General features: G+C 42.7%; 1 protein-coding gene and 1 long non-coding RNA gene across 2 annotated transcripts in view; one reads left to right on the plus strand and one right to left on the minus strand.

Annotated features, from left to right (window-relative positions):
• Positions 1-3,277: 3,277 nt before the first annotated feature.
• On the plus strand, positions 3,278-10,832 carry LOC136551372 (serine carboxypeptidase-like 7). Its single transcript, XM_066542937.1, has 14 exons — positions 3,278-3,610; positions 3,768-3,916; positions 4,010-4,086; positions 8,109-8,231; positions 8,543-8,645; positions 8,780-8,817; positions 8,962-9,063; positions 9,209-9,292; positions 9,446-9,619; positions 9,729-9,800; positions 9,880-10,001; positions 10,091-10,204; positions 10,341-10,386; positions 10,485-10,832. Exons 1-14 carry the CDS (start codon positions 3,408-3,410, stop codon positions 10,566-10,568), a joined length of 1,491 nt encoding a protein of 496 aa, XP_066399034.1. The 5' UTR covers positions 3,278-3,407; the 3' UTR covers positions 10,569-10,832.
• An 11,508-nt stretch (positions 10,833-22,340) lies between these two features.
• Positions 22,341-24,379, minus strand: part of LOC136551373 (uncharacterized) — a 52,629-nt gene continuing 50,590 nt past the window's right edge. Inside the window, exon 3 of the long non-coding RNA XR_010782539.1 lies at positions 22,341-22,466. This is a non-coding gene — a long non-coding RNA (uncharacterized lncRNA). The remainder of the gene's footprint in view (positions 22,467-24,379) is intronic.

A 24,379-nucleotide genomic window follows, 5' to 3' on the forward strand; every position in this document is an offset into this window, starting at 1 on the left:
ATACGCGCGTATAAATGTATAATTAGCAGCGTACAATACGACTTCGAAAACCTAGTTTTGAAAAGAAAACAAAAAAATGAAAAGAAAAGAAAAAAGAAAAAAAATCTTTAGTCCCGGTTCGTATTACCAACCGGGACTAAAGGTGCCGGCCATCGTGGCATGTCATGAGGCACCTTTAGTCCCGGTTGGTGTTACCCACCGGGACTAAAGGTCCTCCTTTAGTCCCGGTTCCTGACCCGGGATTAAAGGACCCCCTTTAGTCCCGGATACTTGCTTCCGGGTGGGGAACCGAGACTAGAGGGGGTTTCCCACTGGGAGTAAAGCTCTGTTCTCTACCAATGCATCTAGATTTCCCAATGCTAGATTTTAGAGGGAGTTTGGGACTTCTCTGTCGTCAGCTCCGCGGGCGAATCGATAGCACCTGACAGCAGGTTCGTATCCATACCGTTGTCTTGTTTGGTTCCTCCTCTAAAATTTAGTCTATATTTTATCAAATGTTGGACACATACATAGAGTATTAAATATAGACTAAAAATAACTAATTGTATAGACGGTGACTAATTTGCAAGACGAATTTTCTAAGCCTAATTAGTCCATGATTTGACAATATGGTACTACATTAAAGCTACGGTAAACATGTGCTAATGACAGATTAATTAGGCTTAATAAATTCGTCTCGTAGAGTACCGATAACTTCTGTAATTTATTTTATTATTATTGTATAAACACTTACATGTGATACATCGATTTGACACCCAATATGACACCTCTAAATTTTAACCCTACGCTTAGACAGTTAAAAATAAAAAGAGCTTAGGCATGTACAACCCATACACAACGTGCTGTCCCTAAGTTCTTAGAAACTCGCGCGCAGGCATTTGTAGGATGGTTTATCAATTTGGCTGTCCGTAAACTATTTAATTCATGTACGCAATCATGATCAAGTATGAAGAATATCTTTGTATATTATTTTGTAGCTTCTGAATTATTGATAAAAAGGGTTAACGCATACTAGAAATATTGCTCATAACTACAATATTTCTTCGTAACTATGAGCATAATAGATAATTGCAAGGCCTCTGCTCCCTCCATGTAACACTAAAGAAATGTTAAAAATAGAGGGGAAAATAGGTGAAAAGATTCCTCATCCCTTCCGGTTCCTGGTGGTCATCGTGTGCGTGCATATCCATCCATTCATCTCTATCCTCATGCATGCTTTCTTTCGCTCCGCTGAAAAGATAAACTGAAAAGAACTATTGGCTGATTTATTATGAGAGAAAAATAATATTTCTTCATGGAAAAAGTACGGTTTATAAGACAAGCGAACAGGGCCGTCCGTCCTGTTCGTCTGGCTGGAAAAATGGCTTATACTGATGCTCATGCTGATTTGTTATGAGAAAAAAATATTATTATTTCGTTGAAACGGTACGAGCGATGAGTTCAAAGCGGACGATGGTGGCGGAGGGAGTTCGTGTGAGGGAGTTCGTGTCGTACTCGTAAGTCAAGGGGCAACGGTTGGTCCTCCGCTCCCTTGCTACCTTCGGTCGCTGCGTTCTGCTCCTGGTGCCAGCGCACATCTTCTTCTCCCGTGCCGGCGTCCCTTCTTCTCCCATGGAAACGGCGTGTTGCTGTACAGTCGCACGGGATTTGTCCAAGCCATCGCTACATTGACGCAGGGCATGGGAGCACGAGCCCGCGCCGTCGCCTCGTGAGGTGACGACCTCGCTGTCTCGCGCATCTTCCAGGCGTATTTTTGTAAAAATTACAACACAGAGATGGCTCCAGAACCGTTGTATGTGAGGCTCCTCTGTTCAGGATGTAAGCTCTGATCATTTAGGTTCTATTAGGGAGAGCTTTACTCCTTGATTCTTCAGCTCTGTTTCTTAATTCTATAGAATGATTACATTAGATTCCTAGTAGGACGGAGTAGGGTGGAGAGCTGATGATGATGGATTCTACATGATCCTCACGAGAATATAACAAGGAGCAGAGTGAATCAGGTTTTTTTAGCTCCTGGCTATTAGTGTAAATGGAGAAGTGATTCTCTCTAATCACCACCTAAATCAGGTAGCATTTTGAGCATTTTGCTGATTGGGAGTGATTCTCTTCGAGAAGCTGAAGCTCTCCCAAATGACCCAATGTATAGTGCGGCTCTACCGGCTCCGCTGTCACAGTTGGAGTCAAAGACAAAACCCGTACGGAAACCGTACCAAACATGACCTTAGAGAGATGAAGCATCCGTTTGTGGTGTCGAAAATGGATACTTAAGGCTCTGTTCGGCTGGTCTATAAGCCACTTATGCTAATTTATACGGTTAATTTATTGGTAGAGAAAAATATTGTACCATGACTGATAAACCGACTTATAATAGCAGCCGAACATAGCTTAACTACATTGTCCTCTCTTCGAGCATCAGTTAGGACGTGTTTAGATGGACCCTCCCTGCATTATTGCTCCGTCGGAGCCCAAGCGGAAAGGACCTTCATACACCTGTGGCTCTCCTCCATACGCCTAACGGTTCCGACTCCTCCGCTTAGAGCAAGTATTATGGCTGGCTGCAAGCCGGCTGAATCCCTGCTGGCAGAGAGAGGACAGGAGAGAGAGTGCGGAGCGGGCGTCTCGCAAAACGCCGGCTCGAAGCGGGTGGATACGCGTGTGCTACGTTTTTACTGGCTGCTCTGCTGCTGCGCAGGCTCCGCATTGGGTGCAACGTGCTACTGGCTGCCGCTGCTGCATTTAATGAAAGCCAGGCTGGAGTTTATTTCGCCGGCAGCAGACTATATCATTGCACTTGCTCTTGGGGTGTTTGGTGTGGATCCTCTGGTTTCGGTGTCAGAGCTACCAGCACAGCTGGAGCAGGAGCTCAAGCAAACGAACGCTTGTTCAGCATACTGGGAGTGCTCTAAATTACTGTGTAATAAAAATATAATATAGGAGAAACAGATAATATATTATATCTATTATATATAAAACATACTCCGGTCCCTAAATATCGATCGTTTTACAACTTTAATTAAATATATATTTAAAAATATTAATATTTATAATATATAATTCGTATCATTGATAGATATTTGAATTTAGTTTTTTAATAAATTTATTTAAAAATAAAAGTGTTATAAGTATTTTTTATAAATCAAGTCTAAAGTATTGGTACATAAATAGTGGCGATAAACATTCTGAGACAGCTGGAGTAAATATAGAGTAGTACAGCTTCCTTATAAAATAATATGAGTAGTACAGTATGGCTGGCCGCCTGCTGCGTCGTGTCGGTTGGTGGCGTCCCCGAACAGATGGCTGCTTGATTTCTTTCTCCATCCAGCCATCGTTGTTCCACCCACCTACAAGGATACAACTGCGACCGTGCGACGGCAACTGTGTAACTGAGCTGCAAGTACGTCTACGAGATGACGGCGGCGGCATGGCCACGGCCACGCCACCTCCTGCAGCCTGGATGCCTCCGCTCGCTCGGGCACGGCCTCCGCTCCCGCTGTCTCTTCCTCCTCCTCTCCTTCCTGGTGGTCGCCTTCGCCTCCAGCTCCTCCGCCGGGCGTGTGGTCACCAGCTTGCCTGGCTTCGACGGGGACCTCCCCTTCCACCTCGAAACAGGGTGCGTGCCTGCGTCTGCGTGGCGTGCCAACCTTTTTAGTTCTTTCTACCGGTCGTCGTCGTCGTCGTCGTCGTCGTCGTCCTGGTGTACTACTAGCTCAGGGCACATAAGGATTTATTAATTGCTGTTGCTCTGAAACTGGAAACTGAATTTAAAGGTACGTGGAGGTGGACGAGGACGCCAGCGTGGAGCTCTTCTACTACTTCGTCCAGTCCGAGTCCGGCGCCGCCAGCGACGCCCCTTTCCTCTTCTGGCTCACCGGCGGCGACCGCTGCTCCGTCTTCAGCGGCCTCGCCTACGAGATTGGTAAGAAGATGCATGCAGTTGCAGCGACCGACTTTGATTTGCACTGTCTAAACTGAGCAAGAAGATGCTGGATGCGCTCGCCTCGCATTGCAGGTCCCATCAGATTCGTCCTAGAGCCCTACGACGGCACCCTGCCGCGCCTGCGATTCAACCAAAACTCGTGGTCAAAGGTAAATCTCTCTTGCCTTCTTCACTTCTTCTACCGAGTACCAACACGATCCCATTTTGTTTTTTTCAATAAACAATACTGTAGGGTCTTATGCCGCTCCAGATCCTTCAATAAAAAAAAAGTACCAATACGATACGCAACTTTTTTTCTTTTGTTTGATTTGACACACAGTACAGTTATTTATAGTATTATATAAGAGAAACTATTATAGTAATAACGTTTGTAAAGAACAGTTTTCTTTTACCACGTGTGATGTTGACGTACATATAAGCTCATCGGTCTGTTCGCTGGTTGATTTCTGAGCTGGTTGGTGCTGGTTTATTGTGAGAAAAAAACATTGTTGGCTGGCTAGTTTAGGCTGGTTGAAACCAACAACCGACAGCCTGTTCGCTTGCTCGTAAACGATCGTAAATTTTCAGCTAGGAACAGTGTTTCTCTCTCACACCAAATCAGCCAGCAGTAAATAATCCACGATACGATACGGCCTCCCGAGCAGGCTGCGAATGAGCTGCATAACTCCAACCAATGATGATATGTCACCTTATCCTTTTCTTTTCTTTTTTCTATCCATTACTAGTATATATTCTACGCCTCGGTTATTTTTCTGGTGATCCATCGCTGTCCAACCTTTTAACTTTTCATGTCCAACGAAATGATTGGGTAAACAATTTTGTGTGACTAGGTTATCATCGCAAAATGTTTTCATAATTTTTGTATGTACAAGGTATGTAAGGTGATGTTTGAAACTATACCTTGGAGACCGTGGAAATAGAGTGAAGGAAGTAATGCTGTAAAATATTAAGGTTGGACCGATATTCTGACATCAATAAGCGGGCCGATATACGTAATGCATGTGCTCTATTTCTTAGGCCCCGTTTGGACTCGTTGTCAGTGCTAGAAAATAGCTAGCTAAAAATTAGCTAACTAGTTGTTAGTGCATACCTGTTTGGATACTGAAGTAATTGTTGGGTTCTATAGACTAGAACCAGTTGTTAGCCCTGATAGTTAGATTCTATGGATTAGTGAACTAACAACTAGTTGAGGTTTTGGTTAAACTTTAGCCTACCTATTAGTCCTTCTGTTTGGATCCTTAAGGGTTAAAGTTTAGTCAACTAGTTATTAGTCCAAGGGACCTAAATAGGGCCTTAATCTTTTATTTACCCTGTTCGAATAATTTACTGGGGCAGTCACAGTCCGCCTCTATAAATGTTTTTTTAGCCTAGGAATAGGTTAATTAAAGACCTTTCCATATAAAGTTATTTTAGATCCAAATATACATTTTATGTTTTATTAAGATTTTGAAATTGAAACATTTGTTTTTTTTCAAATGAGCATGGATGGAGACATGTCGTATATCATTGTCGTAGTGCTTGATAAGGTCTAAAACTTTGTACTTGATTGAAATCATTAGGGGTCAAGATGTTTAATCTAAAATTTGTTAAGTTCATACAGAAAGAACTTTAGGAGATAGGCACCTGATTAACCTCTATTAATCATTTTTAGGGGTGGGCATTCTTAGATAATTAATGCTCCTATAACCTCTGTTAATCATTTTTAGGGGTGGGCATTCTTAGATAATTAATGCTCCTATAACAGAAACGGACATCCTAGGACGTATGTCTCTGTTAATCGATTAATGAATGAGGGTATTCTAAATCGATTAACCGAGGAGGGCATCCTTAGGGCCTGCCTCTAGTAATAAGGGTCCGTCTCTAGGAATAGTTGTATAAAACATTTATGACTTTTTTTATATGAATTCAAATGAAGGCAAACTTTATACTAGAATTGTGGACATCAAAGCGGTATACAACTTTGTAGTTTATATTTTTTTATTTGAAGTTATTTAGAGCATCAAAATTTTGTTTTAAGCTCAGATTTTGAAACTTCAATTAACACGGTCTACATAAAAGTTGTACTTCTCAACAAGTTTTTAATTTAAAGTCATCCGTATTCCTAAATACTCATTTTAAGTTATAAGATTTCAAAATTTAAAGTTCAGAAATTTCAAACGACATTGGACATTGATATAATCTGTATCAAAGTTATACTTCTCAACACAATTTACAACTTTGCAGTTGACAAATTTTTTTATTCAAAAATATTTAAAGTCTCTAATATTTGTAACAAAATTCTTAGACTGTGAGTAGGGATGAAAACGGTACGGATATTTTCTGACCGTATTCGAAACCGAATCCGTTTAGAGGGGTTGAGATCTGTCCGTATCTGAGTCCGGATATCCAACATCCGATACCGTATCCGTATCCGAATACTCAAATCGCATATTTATGATGTCGATATCCAATCGTATCCTATCCGACATAGTTGACACTATCCGTATTCGAATCCGAATCCGGACAGAAATATGAAAACAAATGTAATATCGGTGATATTCGTCCGTATCCGATCCGTTTTCATCCCTAACTGTGAGATTCATTTTTTTGAATTTTTCAAACTATCTTGATGGCCGCACCCTATAATCAACATTGTAGAGCTCGACAAATAAAACTTCATAGTTAATTTTTTCATTTGATATCGTTTATGGACTAAAATATTCAACACAAGATCACAAAATGTTAATAATAACATATAACAAACGATTGTGTAGTGCAGTGGTATGAAGGTGTTGTATGTATTGAATGTCATGGATTTAAATGTTGAAAGACACTTTGGTTTTTCTTGGAAACCATTGACAAAGACAAACATCTTAGGTGGACAGGCTGACAACATTTGTAAACTGCCCATTAATACCCTGTTCGCTTGGCTGATAAGCCATGATTGAAAGTACTGTTAGTTGATTTGTTGTGAGAGAGAAATACTGTTCGTTGGCTGAAAAAGTACGGCTTATAAGCCAAGCGAACAGGGCGTAAACCGTCAGTCTTTGTTAATAGAAAATGTACGTCTTTAAAAATAATTCATGTACTAATAGCGCGCTTAGAATTATAGAGGCGAGCTCGTAGAGTGTCAGATGTCATACTAAATAAAGATTATATTTCATATTTGTTGAATTTTAAAAAAATTTATTAGATAATATGTAGCTTGTCAGATATCATATCAAGATAGTTATTTTTTAGCCCAATTTTATCATGGCCCATACCAGTTTTTAGCCCATTTTAGTAGAGAGTTACATCTTTGTTATACCAAAAGTTACTTATATTTTTTAAAAAGCATTATTAATTTTAGATTTCAACTCTATTTAAAATTCTTATTAAAATAATCTAATAAATAAAAATAAGGGGAAAAGGTCAAATTTACAATTCTAACTTCAATATATTTTAATGAATTAAAATATATATAAACAATAAAATTTAAATTGACTAAAACATTACAAAAATAAAAAATCTTAACGATATATATTTTCTTTTTTTCGATACAAACAATATATAATTTCATATGAACACAACTTTTATCTAAAAGTTTTGGATTCAAGGAAAATACTAAAAGGAGTTGAATGAAAATTTAAGCCAATTTCAAATCCAAATAGTTCTTAAAAAGATTATTTCAATGTGGTTTTAAAAGTTTGACTTCATTTTAAAGACAAATTGTTAGACTAAATAGCTAATTCTAATTGTCACTTTTTCTTGTTATTTTTACTGAATACCAAAGAAATATTCCCAACCAATATTATATGGATCAGGTCTCATCTGACTATCTACATTTCTATCATCTTTTTTTGCGAGTACATTTGTATCATTTGATACTATACGTGTTGCATTCCGACTCGGTGAAATCAAAATATGGGATCGGTTCGGATACAAGATTAGATGTCTGTGTTAGTGGTGAAATAGGACTAGGTATTCCACGTGTACATGTCATTGACTAGTCTGGTGATAAAAGATGGAAAACACTCCTCAAATGGTGATACTGATGAAAACTATTAGCAAAAACTGGAGAAGTATTTAACTGGTTAAGCTGGGTAGCTTGGTGGTGGATCAAGTACTATATTTCTCTTGCTACGTACTTGCTAGTGTTTCAGTCTAATTGAGTAGCAGCAGTTGATTGTTAAATCACTCACTCTGCATGTAGGTGTCACATATCCTCTTTGTCGATTCACCGGTTGGAGCTGGATTTTCCTTTTCCAGAGATCCTAAAGGCTATGATGTCGGAGACATCTCGTCCACACTGCAGCTACGTGACTTCCTTGTCAAGGTGTGTGCTGAATAAATCGCCTCCCATTTGTTCGGTTAATGTTCATTTCAAGGGAATCGAAGGACCCAATCCAAGGAGATTGGGGATCTCCAATTCCCTTGCATTGTGGATTAACTGAACAAGTCTTTAGGCTTTGTTCAGTTTGGTAGGGATCAAAAAGGATTGAAGAGGTTAAAAGGGGTTAAATCCCCTTCGATCCACTCCAATCCCGTTGGTATGGAATTAATCGAATAGGGCCTTAATCAATCACTTGCATAAAGTTAGTTGGGAATCTTTTAATGTTTATTAATGTATATTTCATTGGTTCCCAGTGGTTTAGTGATCATCCCGAGTACCTAGCGAATCCTTTCTACATTGGTGGAGACTCCTATGCTGGGAAAATTGTACCATTCCTTGGGCAGATGATTTCAGAAGGTATTGATTGATCTGTTTGCTACAGAAAAGTAACAACCAGTTCAGTTTGGCAATTCTCCATCATATACGGCTATTGTGGTGGGTCTTTGAGGTGATTCATGTACTGATCAGCTAGTTGTGCTTGACCTCTTCAGGTATTGAGGTTGGAAGGAGGCCCTTTCCTAATTTGAAGGTATGCCCATCATACAATTTTCTCCAAAATGGAAGGGGATATTAGTTAGTCTATAGCCAAAGAAAATACCATGCAATTAACTTTTCTAGTCGGTGACTTAGCCTGATGATATACATGTTCTTTTGTTGTTCTATATCCTCTTAGGGCTATCTGGTTGGTAACGCAGCCACGGGCGAAAGTATTGATTCTACTTCGAAAGTGCCCTATGCTCATGGAGTTGGTATTATATCAGATCAATTGTATGAGGTATTAACTAAGATCATCTAGCTCTTCCACTCCCATCTGCAATTCTGTATACAATTTTAGCGCAGTTTAATTAAGTGCACGTCACTGTACTGTGCAGTGCATATTCTTTCTCTAACGCTATTGTTCTGCTACTATTTGCATTTAGACGATATTGGGGCATTGCCAAGGAGAGGACTACACTAATCCTGCAAACGCACTGTGTGCTCAGGCTCTGGATACTTTCAACAGTGTAAGCTTCTTCTGAATGTATGGTAGCTAGTACCTGCAAATACGCTGTTATGTATGCTTCAATTTACATGGTTAATTGTCGCTTGTCGTTTGTTGATTATCGTTCCACATGACCTAATGCCTGACTTACTAATGGTTACACTGCCTTGTGCAGCTCATCAACGAAGTTGACAAAGCCCAAATTTTACTGGACAGGTGCGTGTACGCTTCTCCTGCACCAAATGTCGTCAGCAGAATGGGCGGCCCAGATGGTAGGAGGATCCTGAGGGCGGAGATGGGAAGAGGGATGCTAAATCATCCGCCAGCTCGTCCTCCATTTGGTTGCATCGTGAGTCCACATCATCCATAAATAAAGCACCTGATCAGTTCTGTACTACATAAAAATGACTTGTTTTCATTTATCTGTAACCTTATATATCTGTCATTGTGTGCTGCAGACTTACGGCTACTACCTGTCGTATTTCTGGGCAAATGATAAACGCACTCGAGAAGCTCTTGGGATCAAGAAGGTGAGTAACATTGTTGGTTTTGTCAGCAATTAATGAGAATCAAACTAGGCTAAAGCAAACCGATCACTAAACTGATCAGGGAACAGTGGACGAGTGGGTGAGGTGCCACGACGGAGATCTGCCTTACACGAAAGACCTCAAGAGTGCCATCAAGTACCACCGGAACCTGACGTCCAGAGGCTACCGCGCCCTGGTATACAGGTAAGGCACCCCTGCAATTTTCTGATAAATCTGTCTCCTGATGACATGCATGTTGAATTGAATGGCATATGCTTTATGGTTGGTTGCAGCGGCGACCATGACCTGCTGGTGCCACACCTGGGCACCCAGGCCTGGGTCAGGTCGCTCAACTTCCCCATCGTCGACGAGTGGAGGGCGTGGCATCTCGGTGGCCAAGCCGCCGGGTGGGTATTTAATCTTCCTCCTGCCCTCTTCAGCCTCTTAGATAGTTATATCTGATTGTTGCCAAACCTTCTATTTTCCTCTCTGTTCGTCGCGGATGATTCATTATTCATGCATCTCTGTTCTTACTTTGTGCAGGTTCACGATAAGTTACTCCAACAACATGACGTTCGCGACAATCAAAGTACTTTCTCGAGCATTCACATTTGGTCTGTTGATGTCATCTTTATGTTAATCAGGTATCTTGTCACCAACTGGAATGGATTTGCATTGGAATTGCAGGGTGGTGGGCACACGGCGCCGGAGTATGAGCCGGAGAGGTGTTTTGCCATGTTCAACCGCTGGATACTTAACAATCCACTCTAATATCCACTCATACATTTGCCGGATTCTCGCACTATCACGAAGACATGGACTGTGGATTGCTGTTCATAGGCGGAATAAAAATGCATGTTTGCTGTGAATGGATAGTTAGATGCCTATGTGTAAACTAGGTCTGTGTCAGTGCGCTGCCACGGAGGCAAAAAAATTTCAACGTAATAAGATGATCATACGGGGATAAATCATGATGAGAATTTTTACAACTTTGGCAAAAGAAGTACTAAATTGAAGGACAAAGTGATACAGTGAAATTTGATTATCTCAATGACATAATAGGCTATTAAACAAACTAAGGCATCTTTTTGCATTTCAAAATTTTAGAATCCAATCAGTCATTTTTTCATGTAAAGAAAAAGGTTGTGAGACAACAATACGATCCATTTACAAATTAAATTTATATTTCTCTATACCCGGTTTCAATAGAAAGATCGCTACCAGAGACCCCCGCATCGTCTTCTCGGGGCGACTCAGGGGGTGACCGACCACCGCCGCCAAAAGCCACCCCTTCACGTAACCCATCCGGTCGTAAAGAGTTCTGGATACTTCTTGTATATTTGCACTATAAGCCCCCAAGTTGTTTCTTGCTTTGACTAGTTAGTCCATAGAATCTTAACGTATTTGATAGTTCTCCTTATGACGATCTCTGACGAGCCCAACATGCAGACTGGGTAGCATTCAATTGTCAAGTCCTGCTCCACTCTAATTGGCTCTAGATCAATCTTGTGCTCCAGAAATATAAAAGACATTATGCACTCCCCCGCAAACGGTAGTCCAAACTTCTGACCTAGGCAGTGACCTCGAATGGACTAATGTCCCTCAGTGGCGGATCTACAGGGTATGCCGGGTATGCCCCGGCATACCCTGTCTAGCCGAGCGTACGTATACCGTATAGGGTATAGCGGTATACAGACGGGTAAAAAACAATCTTATCTAGTCTTCGCCGCCGGCTTACCTTGCGCAGTAACGCATCCATGGATGGCTGGATCACATGGGCAGACCTTCGACTTTCCAATTCTACTGCTCGTCGCTCGATCAAATCGAAGTCGCAATCATCCTATCCCATTTGCGATCTTGCCGTCTGTCCTCCACGACTCCGCACCAACGCAGAACGCACCGTCCTGGGCTCCCGGCGCCCCGTCCGTATGTAGATCGACCACACCGTCTGGCGTTCCGCGTCCCCACATCGACTTGCCGTCTCGCCGATGGGTCACAGGCTGCCTGACGCCGACCATGGTTGTGGCTGTGGCAAGAGGTTTGCACTTTGTAGAAATATAATCCTCTTGTTATTTCTCGTGCATAGTATCGATCTTCTTTTTTCTTTTGCAATCCTTCTCATATGTGATCTCTCATCTCTAAATCATGCCTGATCTCTCATCTCTAAAATCATGCTTGATTTCCCCATGCGGATGTGACCATGCCTCATGCGAACAAGACTGCAGAACCAAGGATTCGCCCATGTCGTCCAGTTAGTATTTTTCTGTTTAATTGTTTGTTTAATCGCAAGTGAGTCATCATTACCAGTATTTTTTTTCCGTCTGTCTGTGTTCTTCATTTATTTCTTTATTATAAAGAGATTACATCGTCTATGAATTATGATTATATCATCACAAGTGTTTTGTTACATTGTGCCGTACTTATCTTGCTTCTTCTATGTATATTTTAAATTATTAGTTTGGTGTTTCAACTACATCTATTATAATTTGCACAAATTTTTATCTTAACCTTTCAATATAATAAACCTTTCATTTTATTTAGTATATATGATGCTGAACTACTGTGCAAATTTTACAATTTGTCATTAAATTGCTAAATGGATTTTACTAGATTATATATGAAAATTTTAGGGTGGCATATCCTTCGATGAAATCCTAGATCCGCCACTGATGTCCCTTGTGTTAGTTGATCTCCACCATAGCCTATTGGGCCTTTGGATCCGCGCCCTGATCAGGGACGCTCAAGCCTAATATGGTTGGTGGGCCTCCGTCGCACAGCACCATAAATAAGAGGTGGGGGCCGGGGCGTTTGAGTCACGAGGTTCCCCTGAGCCGCCTAGCACCCCACCTACAGTCCTAAACCCTAACCGATCACAGAGGGGGCGCTGCCAGCAACGGGAAGCGCCGCCACTGCCTCTGCATCACGCCGGAGGACTGCTACGACGTTGGGCTGCCCTGCGGCCTCTACACCGACCCCAGACGACACCGCTACTGCACTACCACTGGGTTATCGCCAAGCACTGCGATGGCGAGCCAATCTTCCTCCAAGGCAGCCGATGGTTTGCACTCCTTCACCCCTCTCTCTATCATTCTATCTCTAATCCAGTACTAGTAGATATCCTAGGACTCGTTATTTGTTCAAAGTACAAGTAGATATCCTAGATTTATGCCTAGAGATCTTGTTTTAGTTTTAACAATGGTATCAGACGCCTCACTGGGTCTAGATCTAGCCTATCGGATGAGAAAACCGAGTAGCAACTAGAAGGAGGTGAGATTTGGTTTTCGGATTTAAAAAGAGGGTCACCGAACCCTAACCCTAATCGGGTGAAGAACAGAGAAGAGAAAGGGGTCTCGGCACGCGAAGCCGAACCCTAACCCGCGAATTAGACTCGAGGAAGAAGAGAAAAGCGAAACCCTAACCCTACCCACACCCTAATCCCCAAATCGGACTAATCCGAGAAGAACAAACATCCAGACGGAAAAGAAGAAGGGGAAAGGGGGAAGAGACCTACCTCGCCGTGCACCGCGCTGCCGCCTCGCCGGCGCGCGAGAAGAAGGCCGAGCGGGGTAGGTCTTGTGCGAGCTCCGGCCAAGGGCGCCGCCGCTAGTCCGCTGACGATGGCGCGCTCACCCTCGTGGGGAGCGCACGCGCCGGCGAAGGGGCCAGCAACAGCGCCATGTCGCTCGGTCGCCGCTGCTGCTCGTTGCGCTGAGAGAGAGAAGGGAAAGAAGAAATGTCTAGGGTTTTCAGAGGCAGCCGCGGTCGGGGGGGATTTTGATCCAGCAACATCGTCGCTCTACTATTGGATCAAAGTGGACGTCTCAGATTGATTGGGCCAGAATTGGCCCAAGCGGGCGAGAACTTTCCCGGCCCAGGCCCAGGTTGCGGCCTAGGCGTGGGGGAGGCGCCGCGAGCGGACGCGCACGCGAATTGGGTTTGGGTTGCGCTGGCGCTGTGCTGGCCGCGCGCGCTGCTAGGCCGTTTACTGCTGCTGCAGGCCGAGTCAGAATGAACCGCAAATGAAGTTTGAAAATTATTTATTTTCAGACGTAGATTTGAATGAATTTTGAGAGTTTAAATTTCTGGTAAAATTACACCAACGTGTTACCTTTTTTCAGAAAGTAGATATGAACAATAAAATGCTTCTGAAAAGTAGATAATTATTATTTATTTATGTTTCTGCTGCAATATTAAAGTTTATAATCTTCTAATTAAATTCGAACCAACTGGAGAATTTAATTAGAAGAGTAGTCAAATTTTAATCAGTAAATTATAATATTGTTATTTTTCTGACCAACGTTGATAATAGCAATATTATGATGTTTAATCATAAGCTTTCCATGCATTAATTCTATTTTTGCCCAACAGTGATGTAGAATTAGTGTATAAGAATATTGTATGTTTTCATTTTGACCAACGTTAAATTAAAGCATGTAATTATAATGATATATATATTTTTTCTCACTATCTCTGATAATGTTTTTCAGGACTCAACCCAATGGCATTCATCTCGCACATACCACCCCTAGAAGGGGGCAATTACAGAGTATGGCAAGAGAAGTATGAGCTTGCACTTGCGCTGTCCGAGAATGACTTAACGCTCACCTCCCCATGTCCTACTGAGCTAGGGGACCCGGTGAGGGAAGAAAACGAATCTGATGCTGATTTCACTGCTCGGTAGCGAGATCGTGCAGAAGTGCGCATGAAGTATGATCTCGAGCGCAAGAAGTGGGACATCTCGAACCGCAAGTGCTTGATGGTGGCCAAGTCCACAATCTCAGATGCTATAAGGGGGTCTATCCCAGACTGTGATACCGCCACTGAGTACCTTAAAAAGGTGGAGAGTCAGTTCACTGGCTCTTCTAAGGCTTATGCTAGTACGTTGCTCAAGAAATTGTTCAATAAAAAATATACTGGTGGTGGTATCAGAGAGCACATTTTGAAGATGAGCAACACGGCTTCAAAGCTGAACCTAATGGATTTGGGGCTCAAGGATGAGTTCCTAATTCATTTGGTTTTTGCTTCCTTGCCAAAGGAATATGAAACCTTTGTTGTTAACTACAACATGCAGCCCGACAAGTGGGACATAGAAAAGCTCATCGTAATGTGTGTTCAAGAAGAGGAAAGGTTGAAGTCCTTATAGGGTAACTCTGCTAACCTTGTCAAGGACAAGAAAAAGAACTTCAATAAGAATGCCAAACCTCAAGGGAAAGCCCCTCAGACTAAGCACCATCAAAAGAATTCCAATGCTCAAGTTGAGAAGGATCAGTGCAAATGGTGCAAGAAGCATGAACACTACCAAAGGGATTGTCTAGACTTCCTGAATAGCCTACTAAAGAGAGGTGACGATTTCATTACATTCATAGATGAATCCTTGTATTTAAGTTATGCAAAATCTACTTGGTGGATTGATTCAGGGGCAACTGTTCATGTTGTAAATTCATTATAGGGATTCCATATGAGGAGGATCCTGCAAAGAGGAGGAAGAAGAATAAAGTAGCAAATGGAGTTGAAGCTCAAGTTGAAGCCATTGGAGATCTTTCTCTAGAATTAGTTGATGGTTTTCTACTTAAGCTTTCAGATGTTCTATTTTGTACCCTCTTTGTGAAGAAACTTAATAAGTGTGTCACGTTTAGATGACGATGGATATGATTACCATTTTGGTAATGGCAAATGTCAAATTATTTATAATAATAAATGTGTTGGTCTTGCCTTCCGACAAGATAAGCTTTATTTATTATCACTTTATAAGAATGTGAATGATGTAAGTACTAAGAATGAGAATTCTTCCTCATCTATGAATGCAACAAATAAGCGAAAGAGAGTACATGATGTATCTTCAAAATTATGGCACTATCATTTAGGCCATATTTTGAGGGGGAGAATAGAGCGATTGATTAAGAAATCAATTCTTCCGCCCTTAGAATTTTTAGATTTAGAACAATGCATAGATTGCATAAAAGGAAAGTATGTTAAGAAAATAAAGAAAGATGTCAAACAAAGCGTAGGAATTTTAGAAATAGTTCACACAGACAACTATGGTCCTTTTACTATGAAGAGTGTAAATGGTTATGATTCATTTATAACATTCACAGATGACTATTCTTGTTTTTGCTATATTTATCCAATTAAAGAATGATCGGAAGCATTGGATACATTTAAAATATTCAAGGCTGAAGTAGAGAATCAGCACAACTTAAAGATTAAGGTAGTAAGGTCCGACCATAGGGGAGAGTACTATGGTCGACACACCCCATATGGCCATGGTCCTGGACCTTTTGCAAGGTACTTACAAGAAAATGGCATAGTAGCCTAGTATTCTACACCGGGCGAGCCTCAGCAGAATGGAGTAGCTAAAAGACATAACCGTACCTTAATGGATATGGTGAGAAGCATGATAAGTTACTCTACCTTACTAATAAGTTTATGGATGGAGGCGTTAAAAACCGTCATTCATACTCTTAATCGAGTACCAAGTAAGTCGGTGCCCAAAACACCATATGAGTTGTGGACAGAAAAGGAACCCTCACTAAATTATTTATGTGTGTGGGGTTGTCCTGCTGAGGCAAAAGTATTTAACCCAAACATAGGGAAGCTAGACTCCAAGACAAACAACTACCATTTCATTGGCTATCTAGAAAAGTCAAAAGGTTATCGCTTGTATTGTCCTGATAGACAAACGAAGTTTGTAGAAATAAGACATGCTGTCTTCTTGGAGGATGATATGATTAGGGAGAGCATGGTAGTGCAAAAAATTAGTTTTGAAGAGAAGCGGGTATTCATGCCCACTCCTATGGTTTAGGAATCATTTTTTACGCTACCTGTTGTTGTTGTACCAACAGTGCTAGACACTGTAGTAATAGCACCTATTGTTAGTTCTCCTATGACAACAATGAATGAACATGAGGAACCTATCCTTTAGGATCCCATAGAACCCGTTGTCATACATGAGGAAGAGCAACAACAACGTCATATAGAACAAGCGTCATCTAACAAGGCCCCTAGAAGGCCTCAAAGAGTCCGGAGATCAGACATTCCTGATGATTATGAAGTTTATGAATGTGAGGAATTTCAAATGAAGGGTGATCCCACCTCATTTGAAGAAGCCATGAGAAGCGCTCACTCATCCAAGTGGCTTGAAGCCATGGAAGATGAAATGAAATCAATGAAAACCAACAGAGTTTGGAAATTAGAAATAATTCCTAAAGGAGCCAAGACAGTAGACTGTAAATGGGTCTACAAAACTAAACATGACTCCAAAGGGAATATAGAAAGGTTTAAAGCATGACTTGTGGCGACAGGTTTTCACGCAAAGAGAAGGCATAGATTACAATGAGACATTTTCTCCAGTCTCATGTAAGAATTCTTTTAGAATCATCATGGCGCTTGTAGCACATTATGACTTAGAATTACATCAGATGGATGTAAAGACGGCATTCCTAAAATGGGATTTGGAGGAAAACGTTTACATGGCACAACTGAAAGGTTTTGTTGTGGAAGGAAAATAACGTATGGGATATCGCCTAAAGAAATCCATTTATAGATTAAAGCAAGCTTTAAGACTGTGGTATTTAAAGTTTGATAGAACAATAAGAAAGTTTGGGTTTCAAGAAAATATAGAGGACAATTGCGTTTATGCAAAGTTCAAGAATGAGAAATACATTTTCCTAGTCTTGTATGTGGATGACATCTTACTCGCTAGCAGTGATGTTAATCTACTACTAGAAACAAAGAAGTTCTTGTCCTCAAAGTTTGATATGAAGGATCACGATGAAGCTTCGTTTGTCCTAGGAATAGAGATTCACCGAGATAGAGAAATGGGGTTTTAGGATTATCACAAAAGGCATACTTAGAAAAAGTTCTAAAGAAATATAGTATGCAAAATTGTAAGTCATCACCTGCTCCCATAGTCAAGGGCAACAGATATATGGAATTTCAATGTCCTAGGAACCAATATGAGATCAATCAAATGAACGTGGTTCCATATAGTTCAGCTATCAAAAGTTTACAGTATTCTCAAGTGTGTACTCGCCCTGACTTAGCATTTGTTATAGAGTTGCTTGGCAGATATCAGAGTAATCTAGGAATAGAACACTATAAATTAGTAAAGAAAGTTTTGCATTACCTGCAAGGTACGAAGGGTCTCATGCTTACGTATAGAAGATCTGATTCCCTACACATAGAGGGGTATACAGATTCTGATTATGCGGGAGATAAAAGAAAGTCCACGTCAGGATACATATTCACTCTCACAGGAGGAGCTATATTGTGGAAAAGGTCAAAGCAAACCGTCACTACATCGTCCACAATGTATGCCAAGTTTGTAGCATGTTATGAGGATACAGGACAGGTGAATTGGCTAAAGAAATTCATGCCCGGGTTAAAAGTGGTAGACGACATACATAAACCACTTAAGTTATACTGCGATAATAATCCAGCAGTATGTTATGCTCACAATAATAAGTCAAGTGGTGCTGCCAAACACATTGACATAAAGTATTATGTTGTGAAAGACAAAGTCCGGGATCATATAATTAGTCTTGGGCATATAAGAACAGAAAAGATGCTTGTGGATCCGCTTACAAAAGGCTTACCACCCAGTGTGTTTAGAGAACATGTAGCCAGCATGGGTTTAAGGGAAAGCCTATGATTCCTGGACAATAAGGGCCTAGTTAAGAATCTGTTTCAAATAGAGTGGTGCATTGTAGCTGTTTAATCTAATGGCAAGAGACCATGACGATGAGGCACGCTCTATGCACTGATCTATGATGGAATGAGAACAAAAGAAAGTAAGTTAAGTTTAAGTTATATGTGAGATCAAGGGGGGAATGTTAGTTGATCTCCACCAATAGGCCAAATGGCCTATTGGACCCTTGGATCCGCACCCTGATCGGGTCCGCCCAACCCTAATATGGTTGGTGGCCCCCCATCGCACAACACCATAAATAGGAGGTGGGGGCTAGGGTGCTCGAGTCATGAGGTTCGCCTGAGCCGCCTAGCACCCCACCTACAATCCTAAACCCTAACTGATCACAGAGGGGGCGCTGCCAGCGATGGGAAGTGCCGCCACCGCCTCTACATCACGCCGGAGGACTGCTATGACGCTGGGCTGCCTTGTGGCCTCTAAACCTAGAGCAAGCGCATAAGCGGTGCTTAGGTTGATTAGACCACCGCTTATGCGCTTGCTCTAGGTTTAGGCCTAGCGTTTAGTGAGGTTTGCATACCTTTTACCACTTGATGCTTGCGTGCATCATTGTTGTACATCGGAGGGGCTTGTAGTCTGGCGAGATCACACCAACCGCGTTTGTGGTGTGGCCGCCACCATGTACCGGAGGGAACAAGGCCCATGACATTTTAGCCGAAAGCTTGATAGTGAAGACGGTGGGGAGCATCTAGGAGAGGCTTGCTAGAAGGCACGTCAGAGACCCACTTGCATGTGGGAAAGGCCTGAGGCTATCCACAGAGTTACCTGACCGGGAGCTTGGCCCTTGCGAGGGATTCCTTGCGAGGGGGCTCCAACGAGGACTAGGGGGAAGCTTGCGTGCTTCTCGATACCTCGGTAAAAATACCAGAGTCATCGATGGAAGTTTGCAGATCTCTACCTTGCTCTTTAGCTTCTGCATTTACATTGATTGTATTACTCCTTTTGTGGTAGAGATAGCAACATACTAGCAAAAACATAGTTGCACATTTAGATAGTTTATCTATTGTATAGGTTTTGCTAGGGTTAGAAAAAGAGGCCATAGTTTAGAAGTAGATTTTTAAGTTGCCTAATTCACCTCCCTCTTAGGTGTCATGGTCCCCTACAAGTGGTATCAGAGCCGGTTGGCTTAATTTGGACCTTTGGCTTAACCGCCGTTGAGCCAAGGTTATATAGAGTGGTTGGGATGGATACCTCTAGGCCTCCGCACTTTGACGGCACTAACTTCCCTTATTATAGAGCTAGAATGGCTTGCTACCTTGAGACGGTTGATTTGGGTGTTTGGAGAGTCACTCGTGATGGGATGAAACCCATTAAGAATCCTGATAAACCCACAAATAGTGATGAAAAGGAAATTCATTTAAATGCTAGAGGTAAGAATTGCTTGTTTGAATCATTTAGCATGGATGTGTTTAACCAAGTGTTCACTTTAAATACGGCACATGAAATTTGGTTAAAACTTCAAGAGCTCCATGACGGCACATCTAATGTTCGTGAGCAAAAACATTGTCTGGCTAAACAAAATTTTGATTCCTTTACAATGAATGATGATGAGCTTGTTCGTGATATGTATTCATATAGGGTTCATAAACCCGGGGTCCTTTGAGGACTGGCTTCCATGCTAGGGCTCGGCCTGAGCCGATAGCATGTAACTCATGGGCTGGCCCAAGAGTCTAAAATGATAGGCTGGAAGGGCGGTCCAGTCACCGACCGGAAGGTCTGGCCGAAGAGGAATAGCACCCACTCGATGACTACTTCGGCCCACCTCTCCGACCGAAGGACTCGCTTCAGACTCCAACCGCCTCCGGATGGCCTCTCCAATCGGAAGGCCTGGCCCAAGCACTACTTCTGACTCCGACCCCGCGTCTCTGACTAGGGTTCGTAGGAACCCTGCTCGCCACTCTTCTCTGACTGGCGCGACCAGAGCCGACTGGGGCCATCTGACCAGGGACGCCTGCTCGGAAAGGACCAGAGGACGAATGGAGAAAGCAAGCCAGGGCACGCAAGTCAAACCACAATACAAGGGACCATACCATGTACGCTTACAGGAATAGTACTCTACAACCACCCTGACACAAATAGTATTGTAGGCGCCGACATCTTCCTCTATAGTATTGTGGGCACCGCTAAACTCCCATACGGTATGGCCCCCCACATGCCTCTAGGCATCGATAGTGTTGTGGGCGCCGGGATTTACCGTACTAGGTGAACATGGTGAAACTCCTCACATGCCTCTAGGCATCAAACAATATTTGCAAGTACCGACATCTACCATCACTGAAGAAAGCAACATGACCTCCCACATGCATCTGACATTCTACAGTGACATCAACAGAGTTGTAGGCGCCTACTGTGACAGAACCGACCAATTATACGAAATTAAGTAAGAAAATCATCCACCAGAGCAGACGATTGACAAACTTAAGCCCGTATAACCCGGTAGTCCGTGAAATCACGAAGGATTTCAAACCAACTCGTGTCCCAGCCATGATCGTAATAAGTTTAGCGGTCACCATCACATATTACATAAAAGTTCGCGGTCTCAGATACATCAGAATTTAAACATAGTTATTACAAACCAGTTCGAATAAAAGTAGCGGAAGTCATTTGTTCAAACCACACACACACTCACGCGGAGTTTAAATATAGTGCCAGCGGATGATCATCTCCAACAAAAGCATCAGATGAGACGTAAGGAATGACCATGCCCATGGTCCTAAGCATCACCCATCGCAGGATAAAGGCAGTTGATACAGTAGCCATAGTACATCTGCCCATTTGCAACAAGTGGGAATAAAACCCTGAGTACGAGAAGGTACTCAGCCAGACTTACCCGACATAACCGAAAATAATTGACACCAAGGATTATGAAGGGCTTTATAGTAGGGTAGCTGACTCATTTGCAGAAAGAAGCATTTTTAGCATTTCAAGAACCTTTCTAAAAGCATTATTGCCAAGTTAATTATTATTACCTGTCATCTAGATTTGCACCTATTCTAGAGTAAACATGTGATTAAGCAGATAATGATAACCAATGATCATTAAGCAACTTCCATACTGTCATATTCACTATAACTGTCCAAGTGTTCCATAACATTTACTACGATGAAGTAACTCAAGTCAAGTGCTCACTATCCAGGAGCGATGGCGATTCGAATCGATTCCTAACCAGCTGGTGATTTATTCCTTACACAAACCTCACTCACCCGCTAAAGTGAGATATTGATCACCGAGTCAACTTTCCAGGAATCTCGAGTTTGCCAGGAACCACATGTACTCGGGGGCCGACCGACTGCACTTTGGTCTTATCATCCCGCCCCCGTGTCCTACCACACCTGCTTCGGTACAGTGCGTTGCGGGCAATCTACTCGGCCCGAAAAATCTCCCAGCTTCGCGGTCGGAAGGTACTTTATCCGGCCAGCTAAATGTAAAGCATGCGTTCAACATGACTCGAGGCCCAACAACGGTCGGTCCTTAATCGACACAGACGGAAACACTACAGTCCAGAACTCTGCAAGTCTTCGTCCGGTCTCAACTTCATTTAACACTTAGTTATACCATGACTTCATAGTCATCCAAGCAAATCCAGGTAACCACCTATAGCTCGCAGGTGACAGGAAATCACCTGACTTCTACCGGTCTAAGCCAGCTAAGCATTGACTCGACTGCGGATACCAGGGTAACAAGGATATAGTATAACAAAGGTAAGCAAGGCATAATGCAGCAACGGTTGCAAACAACTCCTGAACGTAATGCATCCATTTAAAGTAAAGTATTTAATTAAATAATTGCAAACCGGGAGAAAATGCTCCGGGGCTTGCCTCTCTCGAAGGAGCTCGGACGGTGATCGGGGCACTCCGGAAGTTCCTCAACGTCCTCCTCGTCGACTTCTGGCACTTCCTGCTGCTGCACCTCGAGCTGCTCCTCGGGCTCCTCGGGGATGACGACTGGGTTCTCGGTTTGCGATCCTGTATGATGCAATGCGCGTAAGTGATTATGCAACGGTGCATCGAAGGAGATGCATGCAATGGATATGTTAAAATGCAAGGTAGTCAACATCATCTAAGAACTATACTACAAGCACATGTCATCTACTGCATTCTCTTCTACTACTAATATGTTAAGTTAACCTATCTTATGAAATGCTTCAAAGATACACCAAAGCTTTACTACTTCCTTAATCACACTTAAAGCAACACTTGCTTAAACCCTAATTAATAATAGGTTTGAATAGCAACCTATATTTCTGATGCTCCTAAAAATCTGAGAAAATTGCAGTAGCATACTACTACCCTAAACAGACTACCATAAAAATTTCATGGCATTTGGATAAGTAAACTATCCTACACAAAAATGACAAGCTATAGCATGAAAATGAGCATGAAATTACTTTGTACTATGAAAAGTGTCAAACAACAGAATTAATATTTTTCCTAGGTTCTTCATAGCATATAACCACTGTACAAAAATCATCAGATGCATGTTTTATGCAACTTTGGCTTTTTAGCAAAAATAACAAAAATCAGCCATAAAAGGGACTTGAACTACACCTCAAAATTTTCCCATAGCACATGCATGAAACCTATTTTCCTTAGGAAGTACATGACATAAGAAGATGAACAAACTTGAAATCATATTTTTCTGAAGCCTATATATTTTTATACACATTTTTCAAGTTATCAGCAATTTACATGATTAAATAAAATCCTATAGAAAAGTATCTCAAAAATGACATGCAATAATTTTCCCAAGTAGATCTGGTGATAAGGAACCTAGAAAAATTTGTTTCAACAAATTTGGAGCAAGTTTGATCATCCTAACATTTTTCAAACCATTTTTGATTTCAAATAACAAAGAATAAATGGAAAATAATTCACTTAAGCGCTGCTGGGCCGGCCCGAAGGGACCCGACGGCCCACGACACAGCGCAGCCCAAGCCTGGCTCTCATCGGCTCGGCGATTGACATGCGGGACCCCCGTGTCATTGACACGGAACAGGGGAGACGGCACACATCGGCGCGGCGATGGCCGAGCTCACCGACGGTGATCTCCCCGACGAAACCGACGGCACCGGCGTGTTCCTAGTGACGATACGCACCTACCCATACCCTTTTCCCGACCGCTACCACTCTCTAGCTATGACTACGTCGGCAATGGCGGACTGCGGCGAGGTCGCTGCGGAACTTCGGCGACGGCGAGTCCCCATTGCCCAGACCAAGCTCGGTATGAGCTTCACGGGGTCATGGTGACGCTATCCAAGAAGAGAAAGGAGAAAGGAGACGCCCCCAATGCTCCGGCCATGGTGAGCCCAACTCCGGTGAGGTCGAAGCATGGCGACTGCGGACTCGGCGTAAGCGCCAACGACACAGCACGATAGGCTCGACCAGAGGGAGGAATAGGTACAGGAGATGGTGGGAAAACTGTGGGCAAGATGTAGCGAGGTGAAATGCAGCAGCGAGCGCACGGGAGCTCGACGGAGTTCACGGCGACAATGGCGTTCGACGCGGGGAAGAAGAAAAAAATGCGAGCTCAACTAAGACTCACCGGCTCAACCGTGAGGTGGACGCGCTAAAGGCAACTACGGCAGCGCTGTGGCTAGCTGAAGGCGGCAAGGATGCAGTGGCGAGGGAGATGGAGGCCACAACGCTCTCGGCGGCAAACAGAGGGCGCTGCGCTCGACTTCCACGGTTTCTGACGAGGCGAGACACGGCGTAGGCGAAGCAAATAGACGAGCCAATAGCCGCGTGGCGATGTCGTGGCAGCGACGGTCTGACCTGTGGGGGCGGCGACGGCGTACGGACTCCACTTGGCGCACTTGGCCTGACGGCGGTCGGCCACTCGGCCTGACGAAGGCGACCATCAGACCCGCGATCAGAGCCTG

This window comes from Miscanthus floridulus, chromosome 4, assembly GCF_019320115.1.
Source record: "Miscanthus floridulus cultivar M001 chromosome 4, ASM1932011v1, whole genome shotgun sequence".
Lineage (NCBI taxonomy): Eukaryota > Viridiplantae > Streptophyta > Magnoliopsida > Poales > Poaceae > Miscanthus > Miscanthus floridulus.